The following is a 23,297-nucleotide window of genomic DNA, read 5'->3' on the forward strand; positions in this document are numbered from 1 at the left end:
TTTAACAGTCACCCATGTGCCAAGTCAGAAACATGTCAACTACATAATTAGGTCCCCTGTTTTGCTGCTTGGACATAACCCACACATTCCCAGAAAAAATATATATGTAGTGTCCTTTGGATGAAAACTAGATTGCTATAATACTGCATACATTTGGGTAATGGTTTCCATGAAGCATTCACACAGTTTGGACAAGTAATGGATAAAAATAATAATAAACACTTTACACAAGGTTATGTGTTCCATAAAAAGGTGCAATCTGTAACAGTCAAAAGTGCTCTCCCTGCTGTGTATTGGTTAAGTTTTGTATTCCATTATCTGTGACTGTATCGGTGAAAAACTAAATACTAAAAAAGATGCAAACTCTGCACATATAAAAACGAAACAATTTAATACTCTATTTCACAGGTGAGATAAAGTATATTCAGTTTTTTTTTCAGTATATGCACTGTAATAATAAACTTGAAACTGACAATTTACAGATTACACCTTGTGAAATGGACAATTATTTAAAGCAGCAAAAACAAAAACATAATATTAATACTGTCTCAAAGAGAAGAGATATTAAAACTTCCAGTGACATCCTTTTTGTTTCCTTACCAGGTACCTGCACGTCACAGGTCATGGTGCAAACATTGTAAAAATAAATACATAAATACATACATGTATAATCCATCCTTACATACATACACATATTGTATCATAAAATAAGAGAATTATAAGATAATTATAAAATTCATATGTACAAATGCATAGTCCATATGCGTCTAAGGAGAGGCAGGGCAATGACATTTCCTCTCCTCTCTTCTTTCGGATACGATGTGGTGTCAGAATTTGTAATGTGGCTGTGGTGTGCATGGCACTTACTGTACAAGAATACAGGAGTTACACACTCAATAGCTCTGTGCTGTTTGCTTGTCTCCTCTCTGGAGTCAAAGGTTATCAGTGGGTAAAAAGTTCACAGGTCAAAAGTTGAGAGGTACATGGCCAGGCGTGTCTGTGGTGTCTAGTGTGCGTGTCCGGAAAAGTTGTGTGAGTGCAAATACAGATGAGATTAGCACAGTGCAGCGTTTGGCTAGTAGCCTCACCCCGTCACCCTCCCCCTGACCCTGTGCTGACCCAGTGAGCCCCGCACTCTTACCCCCAACCCCTGAACCAGTTCCAGCTGTCTCAACAGCCCCAACAAACTCTCTGTATAAACCCACTATTTCCTTTAGCTTGTCCATGGCTTGCTGGTCATTATCATCCTCTTCCTTGTGGACCAGGCGTGCTTCATGGCAGATGTCACAGCCAGGACAGGGATTGGTTCGTAGGCAGGCTGCTGACAACTGAACCAGGGCGCTGAAGCTGTTGGATAAAGATCGTAGTGCTTCATCAGGTGCCCAGCCAACACGTGTCGCACGCTGACAACCAGATGCCAATCGTCGAGCCTCTGCCTGGAGAAGACTCCTCTCAGCCTCTGTCATGGTGGTACAGCTTATCCCAGTGCAATTTAGGCTTGCTGCAGGCATTGTACTCTCCTCAGTTCCATTGTGATTAAGGTCAGTTCCTACTTTTATTCCTGTGCTCTCTGATTTTAAATTTTGTTGTGGTTGTTCAAGTGCTTCTCTCTCTAACACCAGAAGAAGCTGATCAATATCTTGACGTAGAGAAGCAAAACCTCCCTTTAGCCCCCCATAGTTTTTGTTGGTAAGGGAACGAAGAGGACCACCAAGAGAAGTTGTGGGTGAAACTGGACATGAAACTACAGGACTTAGTTCAGAAGAAGCAGTGGAGAAAGTAGAAAGTGGACGAGGATTGTCCCTAAGCAATGACAGAATATTGGGTTTTGGCGAGGGTGTTGTTGGAGAAGGTGCAGGCGGGGGTCGGGCAGGTTTTGGACGTATCCGTTGGGAGAACTCATAAACAGTGAGCTCCTCATCAAAGCTAACACCGTCTTCAATGTCTCCGCTGAAACAGTTAGCATAGACGGTGCGGCAGCCACAAGCCTCCCGGTGTTGCTGTGGAGGAGTAGTGTCGGCTGCTGAGGAGGTAGGGGAATCGCCTCCGATCTGCATGCTCGACACACCTCCCAATCCCACGACTGAATGAGACCGAGACTGAGGCTGCTCTGATGAAACACTGCCACTGTGTGCAATATTTTCTCTAAAACTCAGATTAGGGTGTGAGCCATTTGTCCCATTGGACTTTTTCATTTGTGAGCTCACTTCCTGGGCCTCTTTAATGGTTGCTATAACAACTTCAGCTCCTTCATCCAAAATGCTCCCTTTACTTCCTGATTTTAAGGCCACTGTTTCTTTCTCCTTGACAGGGGTTTTGTTTAAGTCTGATAAACCACTTGCTACAGACAAACCAGAGCCAAAGCCAGATGTGTCTCCATTAATGGAGCTTGTAGAAGGATAGTCTAGAGTTCCTAGAATCTCCTGGGAACGGGTCATATACCAAGGCAAAGATTGGATCTTCCCTCTCAAGGCAGAAGCTGGTAGTCTGCCTCCCAGACTTGAAGAACTTGTTCTCAGATCAGATCCAGAATCAGATTTTCCAGGCTCTCTGCTCTCAAGACCACCAACACCCTTAGAGCTAGCTGAGATGAGGGACGTGGTAAGAGTAATTGGTGCATCTGAATTTTTGGGTGACAAACTCTCGTGGCTCAAAGAGACTCTTCTCGGTCCTGATTGGATGTTGCCATTACGGCTGCTCCAAGGGTGTATTCCATTTGGTGGATTGACCATGTCCTTAAACATCCCTTTGCTTGGATCAGTAGGGGAGACAGGAGAGCTTGCAGGTAGTGATAATGGATGAAGATTTAATGGAGAAGTAGGTTTGGGGGGCACAGGAGGGGGAACTGATAATTTTGTCCCTGAACTGGAGCGAGGAATGTGGGCTAGGTTCGGTGGCTTTTTTGTTAGGTCAGTTTCGTTTCTTTTCCCCTCAACTATAGGAGGTTCCTTTCTATCAGGAGTGCATGTTTTGTCTTTGGAAAACACATGTGATCCATTTTCACATACCAAGTCTTTATTTTGTTTTGGGCTGCTTTCTTGTCTTTTTGTCTTCTCCTCAGCTTGGGAATTTGTGGTGCTTGGTGATTGCTTGGTGCACCGCACTGCTGTGATTAAGGATGCTGACATGGGCAATCCACCTGATGTGACAGACTTAAACTCCATAGTGTCTGGCTCCATTTCCAGTAGTTCAGATGACAAACGTCCAGCGGCATCCCCATTACATTGGGCATATGATCTGCCATGCTTGGGTGACTTCGGAGGAACAATTTGAGGTTTGGGAGGTAGCTGGGGCTTAGATGCCAAAGGTGGTTTGACCTTAACTTCAGGTTTCTGGGATGGTTTTGAAGGACTAGGTTGTTGACTGATGAGTTGATTTGTGGGACCTTTTACTGTCTCTGATTCCTTTTTGTTTCTATAGTGGAATTTATTGGCAAGGGGGGATGATGGTTCTTTCCCTGGGACAACGGGAAGGCCGTTCCAGGTTCCGCTCAAACGATTAGCATTTCGCCGGTCAGCCAGCTCAGCATCTGCAAGAAAAAAATCAAAACGAAGGAATTAAAAAAAAAGAAACATATTATTTGATACAAATCTTTGAAATCTGTTTTAATAAGAGGAATATTTGAGCATCCTGTTAGATTAAAGCAAATACCAGGATAGCAGTTAAAGCAAACATATTGTTAACAAACCTGATAAATCAGGAACTGGTGGGGTGAATCTCTCCTGTGCATCAAAAAACTCATCTTCTGACTCTGAGACATTGTCTTTAACCAAGAGTGCTGGTTTGGGGTTGGGTGATGGAGTCAGAAAGAGACTTTCCTCATCCTTAGACAAGCGGTGCTCAGGTTGTCCTCCTTTGTTTCCTGGAATTGAACTTGTCCTAACTGGGACTTTGGGAGGTATCTTTTTCTTTCTTTTAATGGGTGATCTTTCGAATGGTATACTGTCAATCATTCTCAAGTCTCTTGAACTCGGGATTTTAGAAATGCGTCTAAGTTCCTCAACTCCGAGATCCTCATCATCCTCCTCATCATCATCAGTTGTAGCCCCAGGTGGGCTTGGCAGGAAATCAGCCTTTGACAGCTCAGCAAAGCAGAGGCAAGAGTTGTCATTGCCACGATAATTCAGGTTGGTGGGCCGCACAGGCCCTTGGTGCCGTTTTGGCTCCAGGAGGTAGGGGTGGTGAACATCTAAGCTTGGAAGCTCATCGCCTGTGCGTGGTCCGCGAAGGGCATCCGTGCGGGACAGTCCTTTGGATGCAGCACTGCTGTCCTCGAGGGCAGCGCTCAAGGAACCACTGGACAAGCTGGAAAAGCTGCTGGTGACTCGTGGGTCAGTGTGGTACCAGTTGGTCTCCAGGTTAATTTCTTCATCCATAACACTGAATTTACGAAGACCACTTCCTGATGCTCCTCCCTCCTCTTCACTCTCGTTTTCTTTACCTTCTGTTGTTACTATTATCTTCACTTCCTGTTTACCTTTGTGCTCCTCTCTCTCTCTCCTCTCTTCTTCCCTCCTCTTTCCTTCCTCCTCTCTCCTCCTCTCTTCCCAGTCTTGACTTGCTGGGTCTGGGCGTTTGTAACTCTGAGAATCCATTGGGTCATCCTCATCTGTAGAGTCATCTGAGTCGCTGCAGCAGCGAGACACATAGCCTAATGTACAAAAACCAGGCAAGCAAAACAAAAACTGTGTTATTGAACAAGTAGAAGAGAGGCGTATTTTATCATAATTGATTAATATTGCAGTCTTTTTCTATCCGTACCCGTACAGGCTTCATTCATCGAAATGTGATGTGAAAAATTTCTATCAAAAGGCCAAAGCCAGAAAGTGATTGTTTTAAGTGAAACATTTTTTGCTCACTTGATAGGGATTCATAGCACACGCCCTCTAGTACGGCGAACCTCCCACACACACCTTCTTCAGCAGGAATCCGGTGCACCCTCACTTTCGGGCGCCCCAGACGGAAGACATTAACACTTGGATCCACCAGGAGTTTGCAGTAGCCTCCCAGTAGACACCCTAAGTCTTTGGCTGCCAGAGAGTCCATCAGTAAGGCAAAGGGCTGTGAGGGGGAGGGTATTGAAGAAGATAAGGTAAGGTAGTAGTGATTAAAGCCAAAGAGTAAGAGAGGGAAAGCAATGGAGTGGGAGAAAGAGGGAGAGATAGTCACCTTTGGGTCAGTGAATTAGCACTGTAGAGCCACTACAATCTCCTTTAGGCTACATACTGTAATGTTGGAGGAAGAATGCCTGACCTATATTTACTCTAGCATGAGCATTGATAGATAAATAGTGTTGAGAGCATGGACATTGTTTTGTATCCGTGTCAGTTTATACACATTCATGAATAGTAGAGTAACTGAATAAACATGTTTTGCCATCCTGGGTCTTTCATACCTTCATATCATGCAGTGAGATGCGCAGCAGGCTGACTTTGTCTGACTCTGACAGCAGCTCCACTCGACTGATGCTGCTGAACTCAACCAGGGTAGAGATCACATTGAGCTTGTGGTTGATGATCTGGCTCATCCCATACTTTGCTCCCACCAGCAAGCTGACCAGAACTTCCCTGTCCTGAAGCTGAGCGTGGGTGAAAGTGAGCAGGGAAAAAAGGCAACAAAAATATCTTAAGTTATATGAGCTTTACTATGTATGCTTCAGGAAATGGATCCACCAACCACATAAAGTTCTTAATTCTTACCATCATTGTAGCCGTGTAAGATCGTCCCCCATATGAAATAAGCTCTCCCAGCTGAGTGAGATAGGCCAACCGAGCCTGAGTAGCTGATATTACCTTAAAAAACAGAGTTAATATGTGAGTAGAGAGTTGTTAGAGTTACAGCAGGACAGTAAGAATATCTAAAACCTTAGAAAGCACAAAAACATAAGCCTGGGACTCAGTATCCCCTATTTAATTACCTTCCCACCCACCATTTTTCTTTTTCCCAGCCTTCTGTCATTCTGCCGCTTTAAACCAGAGAGATTAGCAGTCACCCTAAGCTTTAACTAAAATGTGCTCCAAAGCCTCTAATAAACTGTCACTAGCTGTCTCTTAATGCCTTTCTGTGCTTCCCTCTACTCATCTATCAATCCTCATATACCTTCTGGCGTGGCTCTAGCAGGGACTGAATTTTTTTGAGGTGGTAGCTGATGGCTTTCCTCAGGTCCTTCTCCCTCATATTACTCAGCAGCGTAGGAGAGATAAAGCTGTCCAAGCCAAACTCCTTTCTGTCAATGCACAGAGGAATAAGCATAACATGAAAAAACAACTCAGTTATTTAGTTGCAGCAAAACCAAACAATAGTACCTAACTCGATTGTGATTTTTTTCATATAGAAGCCAAGGATAACACACAAGTACAGACTGTCAAGTAGACTTATTATAACTTGACTAAACTATTTTTCATATCATCGTGTAAATGAAATACAGTACATGGTGAGGCAGATTTGAGCTAATATGCAGTCATTTTACCATTGTTTAGCTGTGCCATTGCGAAATTACTGCATTTACAAGCATACCTATGTGTGTTGTTAAGCCTGTTAGACTACATAAAACAAAAGCCTGAAAAACAACCAAAGCTATACTGGCTAGCACTGTGGCCTCGCACAAGAAGGTCGCTGGTTGGAGACTCGGCTGGGGGAAGGTTCATACAATATCCTTTTTTGTGTGAAGTTTGCAAGTCCTCCTGATGTGCATGTGATATGTGATGTGTATGCATGGGTTCTCTCTGCGTTCTCCGGCTTCCTCCCACCATCCAAAGACATACAAGCTAGGTTAATTTGTTACTCCTAATTGTACCTATGAGTGAGTGAGAGCATGGATTGTTGTTTGTCTCTCTGTGTTGGCCCTGCGATGAGCTACAGAGGCTTTTTTAAATGGCCAGATAACCAGACCTATCATATTTCATCAAAAACATGTACCGGTATATGGAATATTATAAAAGCTAAGGAAAAAAAACAGAAAAATTATTTACATGTAAAACATGTACAGACATTTAACACAAATTTTGTGGAAGTGAATTGGTCATGTTAAGATAATGAACCACTGAAAATGTTTTAGAATATCAGTGTCAGGTAATTAATAATGTGTCACAATGTGATAATTTAAAAAAGAGCTTAATTTATAATATATGAAGTATACATGGTATACCTGGTTGTGTTTACTACACCTACCACTAGGTGTTACTGAACATCCATATCTAAACTGATCACACATAACTTGTAGCCAATCATTTTCAACATGAAGAGAAAAATGCACCTATCTGCAGGAAAAATATATTTTTTAAATGCACTTATGTCAATGCTGTAAGCATATTAATGCACTGTGCATGTGTCAGGGACATGATCTTTTGGGAAACTGGACATGCTTATGTGTTTTATTCCATTTTGACACCCATGCAGTTAGTGGTTGGGATAAATTTTCCCTGTTGGTGCACATTTGCACACACACAAAACATTTCCCATCACATTAATAGATTATGTACTATTTGGCACCCTCATCTCAGACTAATTACAATAATTGCAGCAACAGAACATCTCTCTTACTTGACCAATAAAGTTACACAAGCTAAAATAATGACAGAGCAGTCCACAGTGACCCTAAAAAGTGTCACCCTAAAATGACCCAGACACACACGTATGACTCACGTAATACTCTTGATAGATGCCCGGGTCTGTCCACAGCTATCTAGTCTCTCATGCATGTGCAGGGCAGCCAGACGGAGCGCTGTGTTACACTTCATCTCTACAGCAAAACGCTCCTGCAGCACATCTCCAACACTCTGCAAATACACACAGCATAATGCATGAAGACATTATATATATACTTTTACAATGCATTAGACTTAAAGGAGCATATTCTGTAGCACAAAATATGTTGAATGTGTTGTTGAATATAGAACAATTCAACAACAACATGATTCAAAGTGCTTTACAGAGACACTGACACATTAGAAAATAGGAAGCATAAATTAAAATTCAAAACAAAAAAGAAATACTGTATAAAACAGTAATAAAAACATGATCAAGTTTAAAAAAGTGAAAACAGATTTGGAAACAGTGCAGATTTTATATTAGCTTTCATATTCTAACACCTAGTTAATGACAGAAATGGGAGAAATATTAAACTCATGGGTGTCTTTAAGTTAAACCAGCATTGTGTTTACCAAACTGGCGACAAAAGTAAACACAGCAGTAAGTGGAGATTGCTTTTAAAACAACAAATCAGTATGATATAAGTGGTACTCCCTCTGCTTTATTGTGTCATTAAAATATGAACACACTGTGTGGCTTTGCATGCCTTTGTTGTCTTCAAAGCCGAATTTCATCAAGTGTTTGACTGGTATAAATAGAAGATGTTCACATTTGCTATTATCTCAAAGGAAAACAAAACGTTAGGAAGGCTGCAGTAAATCAGATTAGAGCAGTTTTGAAGTTGCCAAACAGAGACAGAAGCTACTACAAAGTCATTAACACCCTTTCAGCTTTGATTCAAGAGCTGTTTTCTTTGTGCTTTTTGAATCAAGTTGCAGGATCAAAATTGATCAGACGTTCAATATCTGAGCACAAGTTTAGCATGTGGGATCAACAATTATTTTTTACTGCATGACTATTTTCCCTGATTTTGTTTTCACCTGTAACTACTAAACAGCTTGAGGAGCTACTTGAGTCTATATGGTGGACAGAGTGTAAGACAAATATAAAGTTTTTACTGCTGATAAGCTTCTCTGACCTGTAAAAAGAGGTATTCAAAGGCTGAAGGGTCATCTTGCAGCAGGTCCATGGGGTCTCTGGGGATAAAACAAACCCTGAACAGACATCTATAGTCGTGCGAGTCTTTTTTCTGCACCACCTGGTGGAAACAAAAGACCAATTTATTGGGAAGAGTTATTTTTCTTCTCAGTGTAACCCAATATGTGCACTTTTTTGTGTGCATCGTTCACCTTCTGTATGAGCTCATCCTCATGTAGTAGTAGTAGTTTGGTGATGCTATACTGTTGCTCTAATACCAATGCAAAGTACTCAATGCCCCGGATGGACAGTTTATCCTTTAGAGTCAGAACAATATCCTGGAATGAAGGAAAACCAACAGTTCAGACCTCTTAAACAAACATGTTTCATCACCGTCGGCTGATGTGAGATGGACAAGTCTGACCACTCCTCAGCTTCCCTTTGGCTGGCAATACAAGCTAAAAATACAAATATAAGAGCTGTTGTAACAATGATAAAATGTTCATAAAAACAAAAACAGACATGGACTTCCTGGTGGTGAATTGGTGTCTCCAATATCTGTTGTATGAGGCTCCAATCCCACCATGGCTTAGAAACAATACAGCTTTTGTATGCTGTAGTATACTAGACCAGACAGAATACATGCAGGTAGTGTTGGAACATGACTCTAAATAACTACACACGCTTCTCAATTATATCATAAAACCAATGCAAACAGTTGTTACAGCCTACACACTGTTACAGCTTGCACATCAAATCTAGTAAATACATGTTGGAGGTCTTTCAAACCCAGATCCACACATTATTAGACTCATGTAAGAAAGTGGAGGAGACCCTCATTTAGCTCTTCTTTAATGCAGTTACATGAACTGTTAGAAAATCATTGATCATGCTTAATTTTTCTTCATGTCTGACATATCTGTTATTAGTATATATACAATGTGTACTGCTCATTCAAATTGGTAGTTCAGGGTAAAACCCCTGGCAGGGAATGCCACACTGACTTTCATGATTGATGTGGATTCATGAGTCATCTCTGAGCTACAGTATTCATCATCCAGTCACTCTGCTTTTCTGTAAGATGCTCAGTAGTGAATGAATAGATGTTGATCTTCCATTACATGGTCTTCATCAGATTAATACAATGTCTAAAATATTCCTACCTTGACAGTGGTGGTATTATCAAACTTGAAAGCCTTGGTCTGCCCATTCTCTAGATAGACTTTTAGGACGTTGGGTAGAAAGAGAAGAGAGTTTCCCTGGTGGCGAAAAGTGTACAATGTTGTCAAACAGGGTCAATATCAAATTAAATTAGAAAAGATAAGATAGAAAAAGGCTGTCTGGCTGCTGTGTAGATGACACTAAATCAACAGACTGTAACACTATGAAGGGTCCAAATGATGTTTTAATAAGTGAAGTTCAGCTTTTTTTTTCTTGCATCGGATAGGACTTTCTCACCTGAGTGTGCCCATTGACCACCACCTCCTCTGCAAAGCGCACTTTAACTGGATTACTCCTCAGACGAGCTCTCTTCTCTGCTGACATAATGGATGACTTGGGATTCTGCCACACACAAACATGAGCAGAATGACTAAGACATGCTTTTCAAGCATAAAACAATGCAATGAAGATTAAATCTGAGACTAGCAAAGGTTGAGACTCAGATGTACACAGATGGTCGGTATACATAGATTTATCGCGATGCTGTTTAAAGCAATGTGAAGGCAGTTACTCCTGGCAGAAGATGCAAACTCAGAGTCACATGCTAGGAAACAAGCTGCTTATGTTCAAATGAATGATGTTGTAATGACTTTACGTGACTGTGTTTGTGCTGGGGCCAAGCCGTCAATGTCCTCTTTGTACTTACTGTCATGTGCCGTAGGATAGTCACATTGATGCAATCATCCAAGTCCCTGCATGGAGGAAAGAAAAGAAACAACACTGAGACCAATATTTCTGTTTCTTTTTGTCCCACTGTCAAGTTAAGCACCGTCCTCTGACCTTTGCATGTATCTTACAAAGGCTTTCACACACAAACACACAATGATGGCATGTTTAGTCAGTGGAAAGACCAGGTGTACCGGTCACAGGAGGACATAGAGCAAACAGCATATTTTCGATAGATATACAGTTGATAGAATATCTTCACCTCAAGACGTTTTCAACCTGTTCGGCACTCATATCCTCCAGCACTGCCTCATTGATCTGCAGCACCTGGTCTCCTGGGAAAAGTATCCCATCTGCAGGGCTTCCTAAACACACACACACAAACAAATTCACACAAGAAAAAGAGTGAGCTCCAGCATAAAACAAAAACCTGGCTGCACACGTGGCAACAAAGGGAGGAAAACACACACACAAGCACACAGTTGTAGGCAGTCTCATACGCACAGTTCAACATGGCTGTCTCAAAAGTGTTCAGCTGAGCTCTCCAGGACGTGAGGGGTTACATTTACTCTGGGTTTCTTCCAGCTCTGCTCTGCTTTCTCTGGTTATTTATACTCATTTGTCTTCAGGCAAGAGAGCACGACCGATGGAGGCGCAGCAGTTTCAGCTTACTCCGTAATATACACACACAAACCGACTGGGCGCATGAGTGCGTAAACACATACGCCTGTGCACGCATATTTTCACACACCCTGCTGGTCTGCCTGACAAAGCCCTGCCTGCCCCTGATTTTTGACCCACTGATGCCATGCTGTGTTGCTCTGAAGGATTCTACACATGCACATGAACAAACACACAATCCCACACTCGCCCTCCTGGCAAGCTTTCATGACAGCTCTGCAGTTATTCTGATCTTTTTGTTGCTTTATAAAATTATGTCTCTTCCTATTTCTTTTTTTAACCTTTCTTTCTGATTTATATCCTCTCTGAGCACCCTGCACAAAGGCTTTGCCCATCTTTGCTCTATGCCTGCACACTTCCCCACTCATTATTTCCCTCTCTTTGGCCATATTTGCACTCTAGCACTTGTCTGTTCCACACTGGGTCCTCCTGCTGACATCTCTATCTGATAGATATAGTCCTTTGTTATCGCTTCTCTTTCTCTTTCTCACTTTCACTCCTTTTTTGGCAGCAGAAAGCAAGATGGCTGGGTGAGACTCTCCCCGGGGCTTTTAACAGCTTATTTTACAGGACAGACATAAAATTAATGGATCAGCATCTTCCTGCCTCAGTCGCCCAATCCCCCTATCAAAGTTGCCTAAATGAAAAGTGATTGAATTTAGAAAGGATGAGCAGGTGGCTCTGTTGTTTCTCTGGCCTCTCTGGCACAGTGCCTTGCAGGACGTAAGCCAGGAGTGTGTGTATGAACTGGATTTGCTGCATGCAGGGTTTGACTGCATGAACCAGGTGGCCATTTGGAGAGGAAACATAAGTGCACTCCTCCACGTAGACAAACACACATAAAAACAAACCACAGCTAACACACACTCTGCATACCTGTGGCAATGTCCCTGACCAGCAGGGGTGCATTTGTGGTGAGGGTGAAGCCATGTCCAGTGCTGCTGTCCAAGACCGGGTCTTTGGTGATCTGCAGCGTCAGCTTGGCTTGGAAGTTCTGATTGGACAGACTGTTGGAGCGCTGCGACCTCCCATCGCCTAGCAACCGCTCTCTAAGGAGGTCAAAGAGGGTGACAGTTTATTTAACTAACCAAATATTACTTATCAAGAGATATATTCAGGTGCACTTGAGTGTAAGCAGTAAATCTTATAGTTCTGCAAACCATGTTTTGTATTTAAATAAAGGTTTTCAATGTATGTGGTGTTGAACGATAATAATTTCATTTTCATGTAATTGTTTTCTAAAATATCAAAACAAGTTTACAATGACCACCAAGATTTCCCAATTTACATCTTTTTTGCAGGATTATACAAAAAATAGCTAGTACTTGAGCAAAAAGAGGATTTCATTTTGGTGCAGAACAGCATTTCTTTTTGTCAAAATGGCAAAATACAGCGCTGACCTTGATGCTGACAACAGTCTTCAAAATATTTGTGTGGAGGCCAAAAAACCATAGTGAAAGTAAAAAAAATTATTTACCATGCAACTAAACAAAAGAATATCCCAGAAAAGGTATGCTTACAGTGGAGTTACCATAAGTACATTATTGTGTCCTTGTGCTGTTTAACTGAAGCTATTGTGTATTAAACATGTCTTCCTTAATATGTCTGAGAATAAAAAGTAAAAAATTAATATATATATATATTCATTAATTTTCCTAACTGCTTAATCCAATTCAGGGATGCAGGGAAGCTGGAGCCTATCCCAGCAGTCTTCGGGCGAAAGGCAGGGTACACCCTGGACAGCTCGCCAGTCCATCGCAGAGCCACACAGAGACATACAACCACTCACGCTCACACTCACCCCTAAGGGCAATTTAGAGTAACCAATTAACCTAACATGCATGTCTTTGGACGGTGGGAAGAAGCCGCAGTACCCGGAGAGAACCCACGCATACATGTGGAGAACATGCAAACACACAGAAAGGCCACTGACCAAACCTCGCCCCAAACCTTGCTGTGAGGCCACAGTGCTAACCACTATGCCACCGTGCAGCCCTACATATATAAATATATAAATATAATATAAAATAAATATAAAATAAAATAATAAGAAGATATATTAATAAATATAATAAAGAAAGAATAAATAAATAAAAAAGAAGTAAGATTTGGGGCAGTGTTTTTCACTCTGTTAAAGACTATTCAGATAAACAGATCAACCAGTAAAGATTAAGATTTCTCACTGCCAAGAGCTCAGGGATTTGTTCAGGTACAGTTTATAAAATTGTTAGAATTCAAGGAGTCCACAGGAGTCTCTGTATACAGGAGATAAGAAAAAAAAAAAGAACTAATTCTGAATGATTGTGATCTCCAAGCTTTGAGGTAATACTGCATTAAAAGCAAACAACATTCTTCCATAGAAAGCTTCATGGATTCAATACATTTCTGAAAATCCCTGTCCGTGGATGTGGCTCATTGATGCGTCCATAAATGCAATTTCAAACTCCACCATAAATTCTCTGAACCAAAGCTCATTTAAGATGGAAGTGAAGTAGAAAAAGCTCTTGTGGCTTGGTGTATTATAAGGAAAACTGCATAATTCTTTGGAAATTGATGCTCTTTTAGCTTGACAGTCTAGCCTGTTAGCATTTGTAACTTGCACATATATCAAGGCATGTTTTAAGGATTTGAAAGATTACAGATTTTTTTTTTTTTTTTTTTATGGGGGGGGGGGGGGGGTAAAGAAGTAACATGCAGCAGGCCTGTAGAAGAGGTTCCCTGCAGCAATCATTAAATCATCTCAATGAAGATATTTCACATACCAACAAACAAAAATAAATTTTTTCTGTACTTGTTGCATTTAAAATCTGCAGTAGCATCTATTCCCTAAGGCCTGTTATCATGGTCAGCCGGCCATAGCACACTGAGACCTTTCCCATGACAAACTAGTTCTGTAAGTTTACTGAGCTTCCCGTGCATTGAGTCCTTTACTCACAATGAGAAACCGCTTGGTGGATAACAAGAGGATGAGGAGGTTTTTGAGTGCATATTTGTGGTTCCCTGTGGGGTGTGTTTGAGTGTGAGAGAGGGACAGTCAGGGTTTGAATATGTACTCAACTGTGTGTGTTTTGTCTCCTTGTAAGGAAACACACAAACATAACTGTGTGTTCATGCAACAGTAAGAAATAGACTTTTTTCCTTCATTTCTTGACTTTGTTTCAGGTTGTTTTTTCTCTCCTTTATATGGTAATTTGTAACAGTGAAATAGTGTTTTCCTCGTAAATTCTGGAAAAAAAAACCCACCTTTGGCTCACTTCATCACAAAAGAATCTGGCCACATGCCTGGAAGTGGATAAAGTTGTATTTTTAAGTGTAAAAGCTTTATTTGTAGTTTCTGGTTTAGTTTTTAAAAAATCTTCTGTGTCTCTGAGTGATGCCACAACTTATTTTTTTCCCCCCCACATCAAAATTTCCCTTAAATGATTTACTTGCAACCTCCCAGAATATGCTGTTGTCTCCAACCCCCCACAACCTCTTTTGTTATTTAGTTTTAACTCTCTATACCTGTTCTGATCTCATAAAAGTCTGTACCTGCTCAGAGACTCGCGGGTGCGTCGTATTATTGTTCCCACCACCTGCTGCACCCGGCTGGCCCGCCGGGCTGGAGACCTGCTCCTACATCGCTCCTTCTCCTCCATTTATCTGATGCAAACAAAGACAGAGAAGGACGTGAGTTGCAGACATTACTGCAAAGAAGCAAAACATGTGTGGGAAGGAGATGAAAGAATTTGAAAGGATCAGATAAATTAGAAAACGCTTTTAGTTCAGTTGTCTTTTTGGACTGGGCGATAAGTGCCAGAATTGTGTTCCAGTTAAATTTGCAAGCAGCCAGCTCTGTTTTTATATGCAGCACATGTTGCTTGTGTCGTATGCGATGAATAATCAGATATGTGAACAGAAAGCAAGAAAAGGCTGGGAGGGAAAGGGGTGGAGCTTAGTCAGCATGAGCAACAGCACAGGCTTAAATGACCCGATTCTCCACAACAACAACTGCACCATCGCACAATAACAGGATTCACAATGAGTTCCACATAAATATGCCACAATCTGCACGTTCGCCACAACTCGCAGCTGTGCATTTTCTGCTTAGCTTGCCCTTTGAAGAGGGGAGTTGTTGGGACATAATGAATGATGGAGGGCTCAGTTTGCCCTCAGGGAGGCAAAGCTGGTCAGCATTGAATCAGAACCAAAAGTCAAAACATCCAACTGCCCTCAGCTGTTTTTTATTTATCTAAGCCAATCAATAAACATGCAGTGGGAGAGGATTGTGAAGCCCCTGATCATTCTAAGCAAGCTTTTTCTTTTCTGAAGTTTAGCTAAACAGATGTTCAACTTTATTTTTCATACAGTCAGTCAGATGCTGAATCTGATTTGCGTGACTTTTAAGTTGGCTTTGTATAATTATGCTTGACTGAGATTGTTTATTTGCTGCAGAAAGGGGTAGAAATTGTTTTGACATTGGCTCATGATGTGTCTCATCTCCTGCTCACAGCTGCACTACATCCGTTTAACCCCATAAGTGAAAGGAATTGCACAGCAACTTTGGCAAAGATGGCAGAAGTTCCAACCCAGACCTGATCAATATGGCTAACAATGATGGATGTGCTCCTGAAACCTAATGATCAACAGGAAACCCAGCCAACAGCTTAGTTTGATCAGCTCTTTGAAATATTGAGCCAACTTTTGCAAGCCAAGACGTTTGTGAAAGAAGCACGTTTTTCTGGTCATCTGCCATATTTGTACGTAATAATTTGAAACGAGCTTTCATCCAGTAAATGAGGATGGCCGAGTTGTTTTTGTCCAATTACTGTGGTTTAACTTCAAAGTTAAACAGCATACACTGCACTGCGATCAATAGCTGATGCCGAGCTATGCTGCTAGAAGTAAAACTGCATTTAAACACAAACAGCAGGGTGTCAGCTCCTCTCTGTAGAAGTGATGGCTGCTTGTAGGCCAGTGCTGACTAGCCTCCCTCAGCTGTAGTAATGCGTGCAGTGTAATTCTGTCCCTTAAGAGGATTAGAAGCCTTCATACTGTACGGACCTGAACTGGTCAGGGTGTCACTTTAGCACCTCCCTCTTATCCGGATTGAGGCAGAGGGATGTAGATGAAGATGGCTGAGAGAGGTTGGGGAGCTGACAGCTGCCCACGAGGAACTGAGTACTATTACTGACACATGTGCCCCCTTCGATCAACCGAGAGGAACAAAATCTGACATCTGCTCTGTACACGGTGGATCATAAAGTGTGTTTTGGCTGCTAATGCAGATGTACAGACACAACGTTGTAGTCTGATTGCATGTGTGTGGACTTGTAGATGTGTTTTTGTTATACTTACAATCAGCAATCACTGCTAAATTAAAAAGGGATTTTTGCTGCCACTCTCCTTTATCTATCCTCTCTTTCATTTTCTCCATCATGCTCTCTCACCTTCTCTGTCCTTGCAGAGTCAGGCAGTCGTCTCAGATGACAATCTCTATGGGGAGAAGCACCAACCAGCCATTTTCTCATATGAGTATATGCACATATATTATGCACACCCTACATATTTGAGCTGACAAGCCATTACCTCACTCTCAACAAGCACAAATATTTTACCTTCACATCAGGATCCGGATAAGCAGGTGCAGTTGAAAAAGTTTGCTGAGTGTGTTTTTCGGTTGCAAGGCTGCAACTGAAATTTCTACCTAGAGATTACGTAATGTCTGGCACACTTCTGAACCTCGATACAAACCCACACTTTAAGGGGTTCCAAGCGTGTCCACACAATTCAAGCAGGCGGCGCAAGGATCTGCATTTAAACTTGGAGCTGTGAAAGCATGACTCACCGAGGTGTAGCTTGTCTCTTTAGGACTCCAAAACACACACCCCCCCTCGTCCTCTGAGACATCAGATCAGTAAACCCTCCAGGATTGGCTGGAGAGAGGTAGAAAGGGGTCCTTGCGATCATCAGGGACCAGACCCAATCTGCCCTGGCCACCTGTGCAGAACGGAACAAGGCTGTCAGTGAGACCTGTCAAAACCTATAAACGCAGTGCACATCCACAGTTTATAATTAGAACGAGGCGACGTCTGATTAAGCTCATCTCTATCTGTCTTGAATTTTTAACCTATTCATAAGTAATGCAGCTACACTCCAGTTGTTGATATTTTCAGTGTGAAAATGCAAGTATGTCAAGCAAAGCAGATGTGAGACCAAAGCAGCTATGTAGATGTGGTTTTCCAAGAGGCCCCTCCTCCGGTCCCAAAGGCTCTCTTGCTCTCTTTCTCTCCCTCTCACCCACAGTCTTTCTCTTCTCCTCCGCAGATTCAAAAGCATGAGATGCTGACAAAAAGAGGCACTCCATTTCCATCTGGTTGTCTAAATTAAAATTTCATACAGCCCAGGTCAGTTAAAAGTTCTTACTGGGTGCACTCTAAAAACAGAGAGGACCGACTATTTATTCTGATTTGGCGGAGACAGAAGTGCTGCCAGGCAGACAGAGATCTTGGCCAATGGTGAAAAGAGAACAAGTCTTTCATATAAGCATCAGAGCAGATATAGCTGAAACCTTAGCCAACCTCTGGTTAAGGGAGAAAAACGCACTTGGGCTTTGTTATGAAAAGCATGGCAGCTGAATTAGGAGAGACGCTGAATAAACATTCTTGGTCTCGCGTAAGGAAACCACCTCATTTTGCTTTTTGACATTGCTCTGTGAAGTAAACTCTCCCTCCTTGGGGTTTTCATGTGCAACAGCGAGAAAGAAATCGAGGAAATGATAGTCCCATCTGTGCAGCTCCTCCATCAGGCCCTGTGTCCTGCACACAGAGCTCTTTCACAGGGCCTGTGTGTCCCACTAGACAAGACAGCATAAGACCAAGACCTGCACACACTGCAGGCCACATGAATAATGCATGGGGCTAATGTAGCTAGCTCAGCCTCCAGCCACCTCCTTCTGCCACTTTGCCAACACGGGCAAGAAAAAAGTAGCAGCACACAAGCAGAGGAAGACTCAGGAGAGACGTGTGGGGGTTGCAGCAGTGAAGAGGAGGGGGACTGTGAAGGGGGCTGAGAGAAAGGGGCAGGAATACAGAAAAGAAAACTGGTCAAGGCAAAGAAAAAGGAGAAAGGACAGGATATTGAGGGGGAAGAAAAGGGGAGAATTTTAAAGAGGGTGAGGAGGGTAGAGGCAAAAACACGAGAGAGTGAAGCTGTGGGACACGAAAGAAAAGAACAAAAGTGACTATAGCGGGAGGTGAAGGGGAGCAGGGAAAGGGTAGTCAAGACAGCATTTCTCAACATCAACAACAAAACCAAGCAGCAGACTAATATGTGGACAGCTGTGAAATAAACAGAGAATAATTTTTTTTTAAAAAAAGCTACCTTGTTTTGCTTGTTGTAAATAAAGCGATTATTCTTGTTTCTCATGATGTGACAGCTGTGCCAGTGTTTCAACCTGACACAGCAAAACTTGTGTATCTGAAGCTGATGATGAGTCTGCTTCTTATCTGAATCAATAGTAAATCTTTGATGTCTTCCACTGCCAGGTCCTCTAGTCCGCAGCTCACCACACTCATTAACACGCCTTGCAGTCCTTTTTCCTCCTCATTCCTGCACTTTTACTTGGTTGACACAGGCCAGAAGTGCTGTCAGGAAGAGAAACCTGTCTTAAACTCTCTAATTCCAAATTTGTGTCTCATAATCTGAAGAGACACCCCTCCAAACCCTTTTGCCCATTTTCCCACACAATGTCCCTCTGTCTTTGGCAAAACAGTCAGTTATTCAATCTTGTATGAGCCCACATGCACTTCATAGAAGTACTCCTCTCTCTCCTCAGGGGGTTGTGAGGTGGTCCTGAATGTGCAGTTTGTGTGCAGCCAACTGAACAGAAAGCACTTCTAAGCCCAATTAGCACTGCAGAGCCAGGTAGGGCCACCACAGTTCAAACCACCCTGCACAGAGAGGATCTTGGGAAGTAGCAGGGAGGCATGAAGAAAGATGCCAAGGTTCATATTCTATATATAACCTACGCAAACTGATATGACAGTCTGACTGACAGGCGGAATTCATCCAGAAATAATGGAGATCCTCGTTGCTTTGTGGTACTTACTCTCAGCAACTTGTTAAAGTAATGGCACTTAGATGTACATGCAAAATATAGACTGCAGTAAGGTCCAGACTTAGACTGAGTGGAGCATTGCACAGTTTCACTTGCAAAGTCTTCCTTGTTCACTCCACAACAGCTTTATTTTCAAAAGGGTCCCTTTTGAAGTGACTGACTATCGAATGAAATTGCCAATGACACGGACACACAACATCCTTTTCTTACAATCTAAGTGGGGCCTCTGCAACTGCATAGGCCCTTTACCCCTAACATATCTTTACCAGTTACCACTGAATGCTAAACTAAATGCTGACCCTCAAAAACATAAAGGGTTCCAGCATTTCTACTGGGACAAATCTGTCAGTCTCACAAGTGCGATGGACTCCTGGCTAGTCCACAAATAAAACTTCAAAAAAAAAGAAAAAAGTTACATACTCTCCTTCCCAGTTGAATACAACACACCGGATATAAGCTGCACCACACAGCGTGGCAGCAGCAGGGGTTGGTTCAGTAATTCAACATTTCATTTAAGCTCACAGTGGCTGCCAATAATGTTGGACATCTGGGAATACTGAGTCCAAAAGCAGTTGGCTAAGGTTTGTGTGAATATGTGAATTGCTTGAGGTGGAGGAGATTTAGGCTTATGCAAGGCAGCTGAACTGCTTCTGCTTTCATATGAGCAGAGCACAGAAGAATTGGTCAGTGCAAAGGAATTTATTTGTTTTTGGGTTTTATTACTGGTTATTTCTTACAAATAAGATCAATTTGAACTGAAAGGATAAAAAAAAAGAATAAAAAAAAAATGTTTTCAAGTTTAACTATGTTGATGTTATTTGTGCCATTAAGACCTACATCACCAGTTTTCTCCTGAGGAAAATAAATTGAAGTGACTTAAGATAATTTAGCTTTTCTAAGGCATCAACAGTTGATGTATTTTCAGTGTCAGTGTGTGCAGCTTGTTTATTTAACAAGCTCAAAATGGATCGTGACTGAAACAACTGTAAACTCAAGTTAGTGCTGCTTCTCATCCAGCTGCCGATCCAGCATCAGATGCTTTTCATTTGGTTGCTTAACAATGTTTGAAGCTAAGCTAGCTGCCTCAGAGGCAACCTGGTCTATCAGTTCTCCACTTTGGTCCAAACTAAAATATTCTGAACACTTACAAGATAGATTGCCATGAAATGTGTGAGATTACGGGAATAAATCCTGCTCGTTTTGGTGATGATCTGACATTTCCTTCAGTGTCACCACTCTACAGATGCATGGAAGCGACATACGTTCATTTTTGTTGTCATTAGGTAAGCATCATCTTGTATTTCCTGGAAATTTCACTTTTACCTTCTTCCACACATAATCACATCTTCTGTTCTTTACTCAGACTGTCAGCTTGTTCCATTAGCATTATGAAAGCAGGGCTCTCCGTACACTCCTCATTTCATTTCTCCTTTTCATCAAGGACCTGGTTCCCCAGTGAACTATTAAATAATAAGTCTTTTAGTGTGCTGTGTTACACTACAGATCTCTGTTAACGGTTCCATTTTCATGAGACAGACCAACAAAAGGAGTAAGATCTTGATGTCTGAGGAAGGTCTTTGGATGGTATGAATATGGAATGTCTGCTGCTCTCTTTGCTGTCTGAGCCAATTTCCTTCAAGTCTTTGATACTTCAAAAACTGTACAATAAAGCATTATCTTTAATAAAAACTAATATGAGGGTAGTGACTTTGTTAGGGACTGTGAAATCCTCTGGGCTCTGGAATAATATGGATATAGCAGGACTTACATATTTGATATCACAGCAAAGAAAAACGAGAACTCCAGTTCTAAGCTTAGCTGTTTTTGCCACCATGAAGCTTTTAATTCTGAAGATGTTTATTCTACTTAGTTATAAAGGAACTTGGCCTACATAATGGAACCACTGCCAGTCAATTACGCTATCACAGAAGCTGTCACATTAATGAGGTCACATCATTGTTGGATACTGGTACAATTTGAGGGGGAAACACTTCCCAATTGAGTTCCAATATCTATTATCGAGTCAACTTACTGAGGCAGCCCCTGACATAAATAAACTGAACTGATTTGATCATTCAACATCTTTTAACAGAAGCAACTATATTATTGACAATTATTTTTTTTTATCTGTCTGTCAACCTCTTAATATTGGCTTGGCACAGCAACAGAGCATCACAGCTTGGTCTGCAGACACGGATCTGAGATGAAAGGGTAAAGAGAGGATGGCTGGCTGCAGTAAGTGGGGCAGAGGAACAGTCTGCAGAGCAGATCGAGGCTAATGCTGCCACGCAGCCATCAAGTCTGTCCTGATGTGCAAGTTCTGCTCGTCGTGATTTTCCTTAGGCAGAATGACCTCGGAGCAACTCCCATCACATGTTGTAACACACATTCCTGAGTCATAGCACAATGCCCGCAGCGATGGTAGACACATTTGTAGACGCAAGAGCCAATGCAAAGCAAAACACGGAGCATCCCCAGCTTTTTCATACGTGGAAGCTCCAATATTTCATTTGGACGTGAAACAGCAGCACGATGTTTTTAAATAGCACCGATATGCACGCAAGGTGATGGACTGCGCCGTGGGTATCGCACGCGTCTGAACTGCTATGAGCGGTCATATTGGATCATGTCATGCATTAAATGAAGGCCCCAGAACAGCGAAACGCATTGTTCCGGTCTAGTTGTGTTGCGTTTGTCATGCTCGGCACGGCATGTAAGAGCAGAGGAGGGAAGGAGGCTATATCTGCTGTCCACAGAAAATGAGCATAAAAAGAGGAGACGATTGTCATAGTGGCTGCACTTCGCCTACGCCCATTCACAATGTGCGTGTTTTACTACCCAGAGTCCTGCTGGCTTCCCCTGATCCACCAGGATTTAGTCAGTGCTTTACCAATCTGTAGCAGTGATGGTGATTTCACTGAGCAGCGTGGATTTACCCTGCAGAATCACACGTGTTGACGAATATACTGATGTAAACCTGGTTGAGATTTCGGTTTATTTTCTAATTGTAGCCGACATCTCTCTCAGATTATTACCTAATTAACAGAGTCTGGGTGAAGTAACACATTGGCCATGTCTATGTTCATAAATGCTTCATAAATTCCTTCAAAATAATCAATGATCCTCCTTACTGGGACTAGACACGAAATTTGATAAGTGACCACAGCCATCCCCTTCAGGGGGCTAAACAAAGGAAAATAAATGGTCAGTCTTTTGTTGCTTTCTTTATAATCTTAATCGGATTTAAATCTCTCCACCATCTCCCTCACACGATGACCCGGGTGTAGCCCACAGGCAGCGTGGATATGACCAGAAGGTAAAGCATTCATTTTGATTTGATAAGCATAAAAAGAAACAGCAGGACGGGACGAAAGATGCCGGCGCGTCCGTTTCCAGTCGGGCGCTCCTTCATCAGACAATACACTGGGAAATAAGGACAAGACTCACCTCGTGGTTTTAGGAGGAGACAGAAAGACGGACCCGGTGTCTGGGGGGCTTATCCCCCCAAAAGATCAGTGATGCGGAGGATTTCAGGCGTTATGATATTTGTTTCTGGGAGAACCACAGCGTCCAGCCGGGCCAGATGATGATGGTGGCGTTGGCTATATGCTGGATGCTGTCATCGTACTGGGACTGCTCTCTGCTCTAATCCGCGGCCCTGAGCTCAGAAACAACCCACCCCCTCCCTCTGTTGGTCTCCTCTCTCTCTCTCTCTCTCTCTCTCTCTCTCCTCCTCCTCCTCCTCCTCCCAGCCTCCATCACTGTCTGCCCGAAGGACCCCCTCCTCTGCAAGGTCAGTTACTTACAGAAAAGAAGAATTTAAAAAAGTAATTCCTCATATGATCATTATTTTTTTTAAATAAAAATAAAACAAAAATGGATGTTTTAATGACGAAAATAAATA

The 23,297-nt window shown here is 42.2% G+C and overlaps 1 protein-coding gene across 1 annotated transcript; it reads right to left on the minus strand.

Moving 5' to 3' along the window:
* Nucleotides 1-965: 965 nt before the first annotated feature.
* On the minus strand, nucleotides 966-22,976 carry frmpd1b (FERM and PDZ domain containing 1b; the record flags this gene model as incomplete). Its single annotated transcript, XM_079250490.1, has 17 exons — nucleotides 22,841-22,976; nucleotides 17,123-17,274; nucleotides 14,827-14,937; nucleotides 12,172-12,344; nucleotides 10,877-10,979; nucleotides 10,595-10,640; nucleotides 10,186-10,290; nucleotides 9,891-9,986; nucleotides 8,940-9,065; nucleotides 8,729-8,848; nucleotides 7,645-7,778; nucleotides 6,100-6,226; nucleotides 5,700-5,792; nucleotides 5,396-5,578; nucleotides 4,860-5,061; nucleotides 3,689-4,651; nucleotides 966-3,529 (listed from the first exon to the last, which is right to left on the minus strand). The coding sequence occupies exons 3-17, from the start codon at nucleotides 14,931-14,933 to the stop codon at nucleotides 966-968; spliced, it is 5,142 nt and encodes a 1,713-aa protein (XP_079106616.1). The 5' UTR covers nucleotides 14,934-14,937; nucleotides 17,123-17,274; nucleotides 22,841-22,976.
* Between the last annotated feature and the right edge of the window lie 321 nt (nucleotides 22,977-23,297).

Source organism: Telmatherina bonti (assembly GCF_933228915.1).
Source record: "Telmatherina bonti genome assembly, chromosome: 12".
Classification (NCBI taxonomy): Eukaryota; Metazoa; Chordata; class Actinopteri; order Atheriniformes; family Telmatherinidae; genus Telmatherina; species Telmatherina bonti.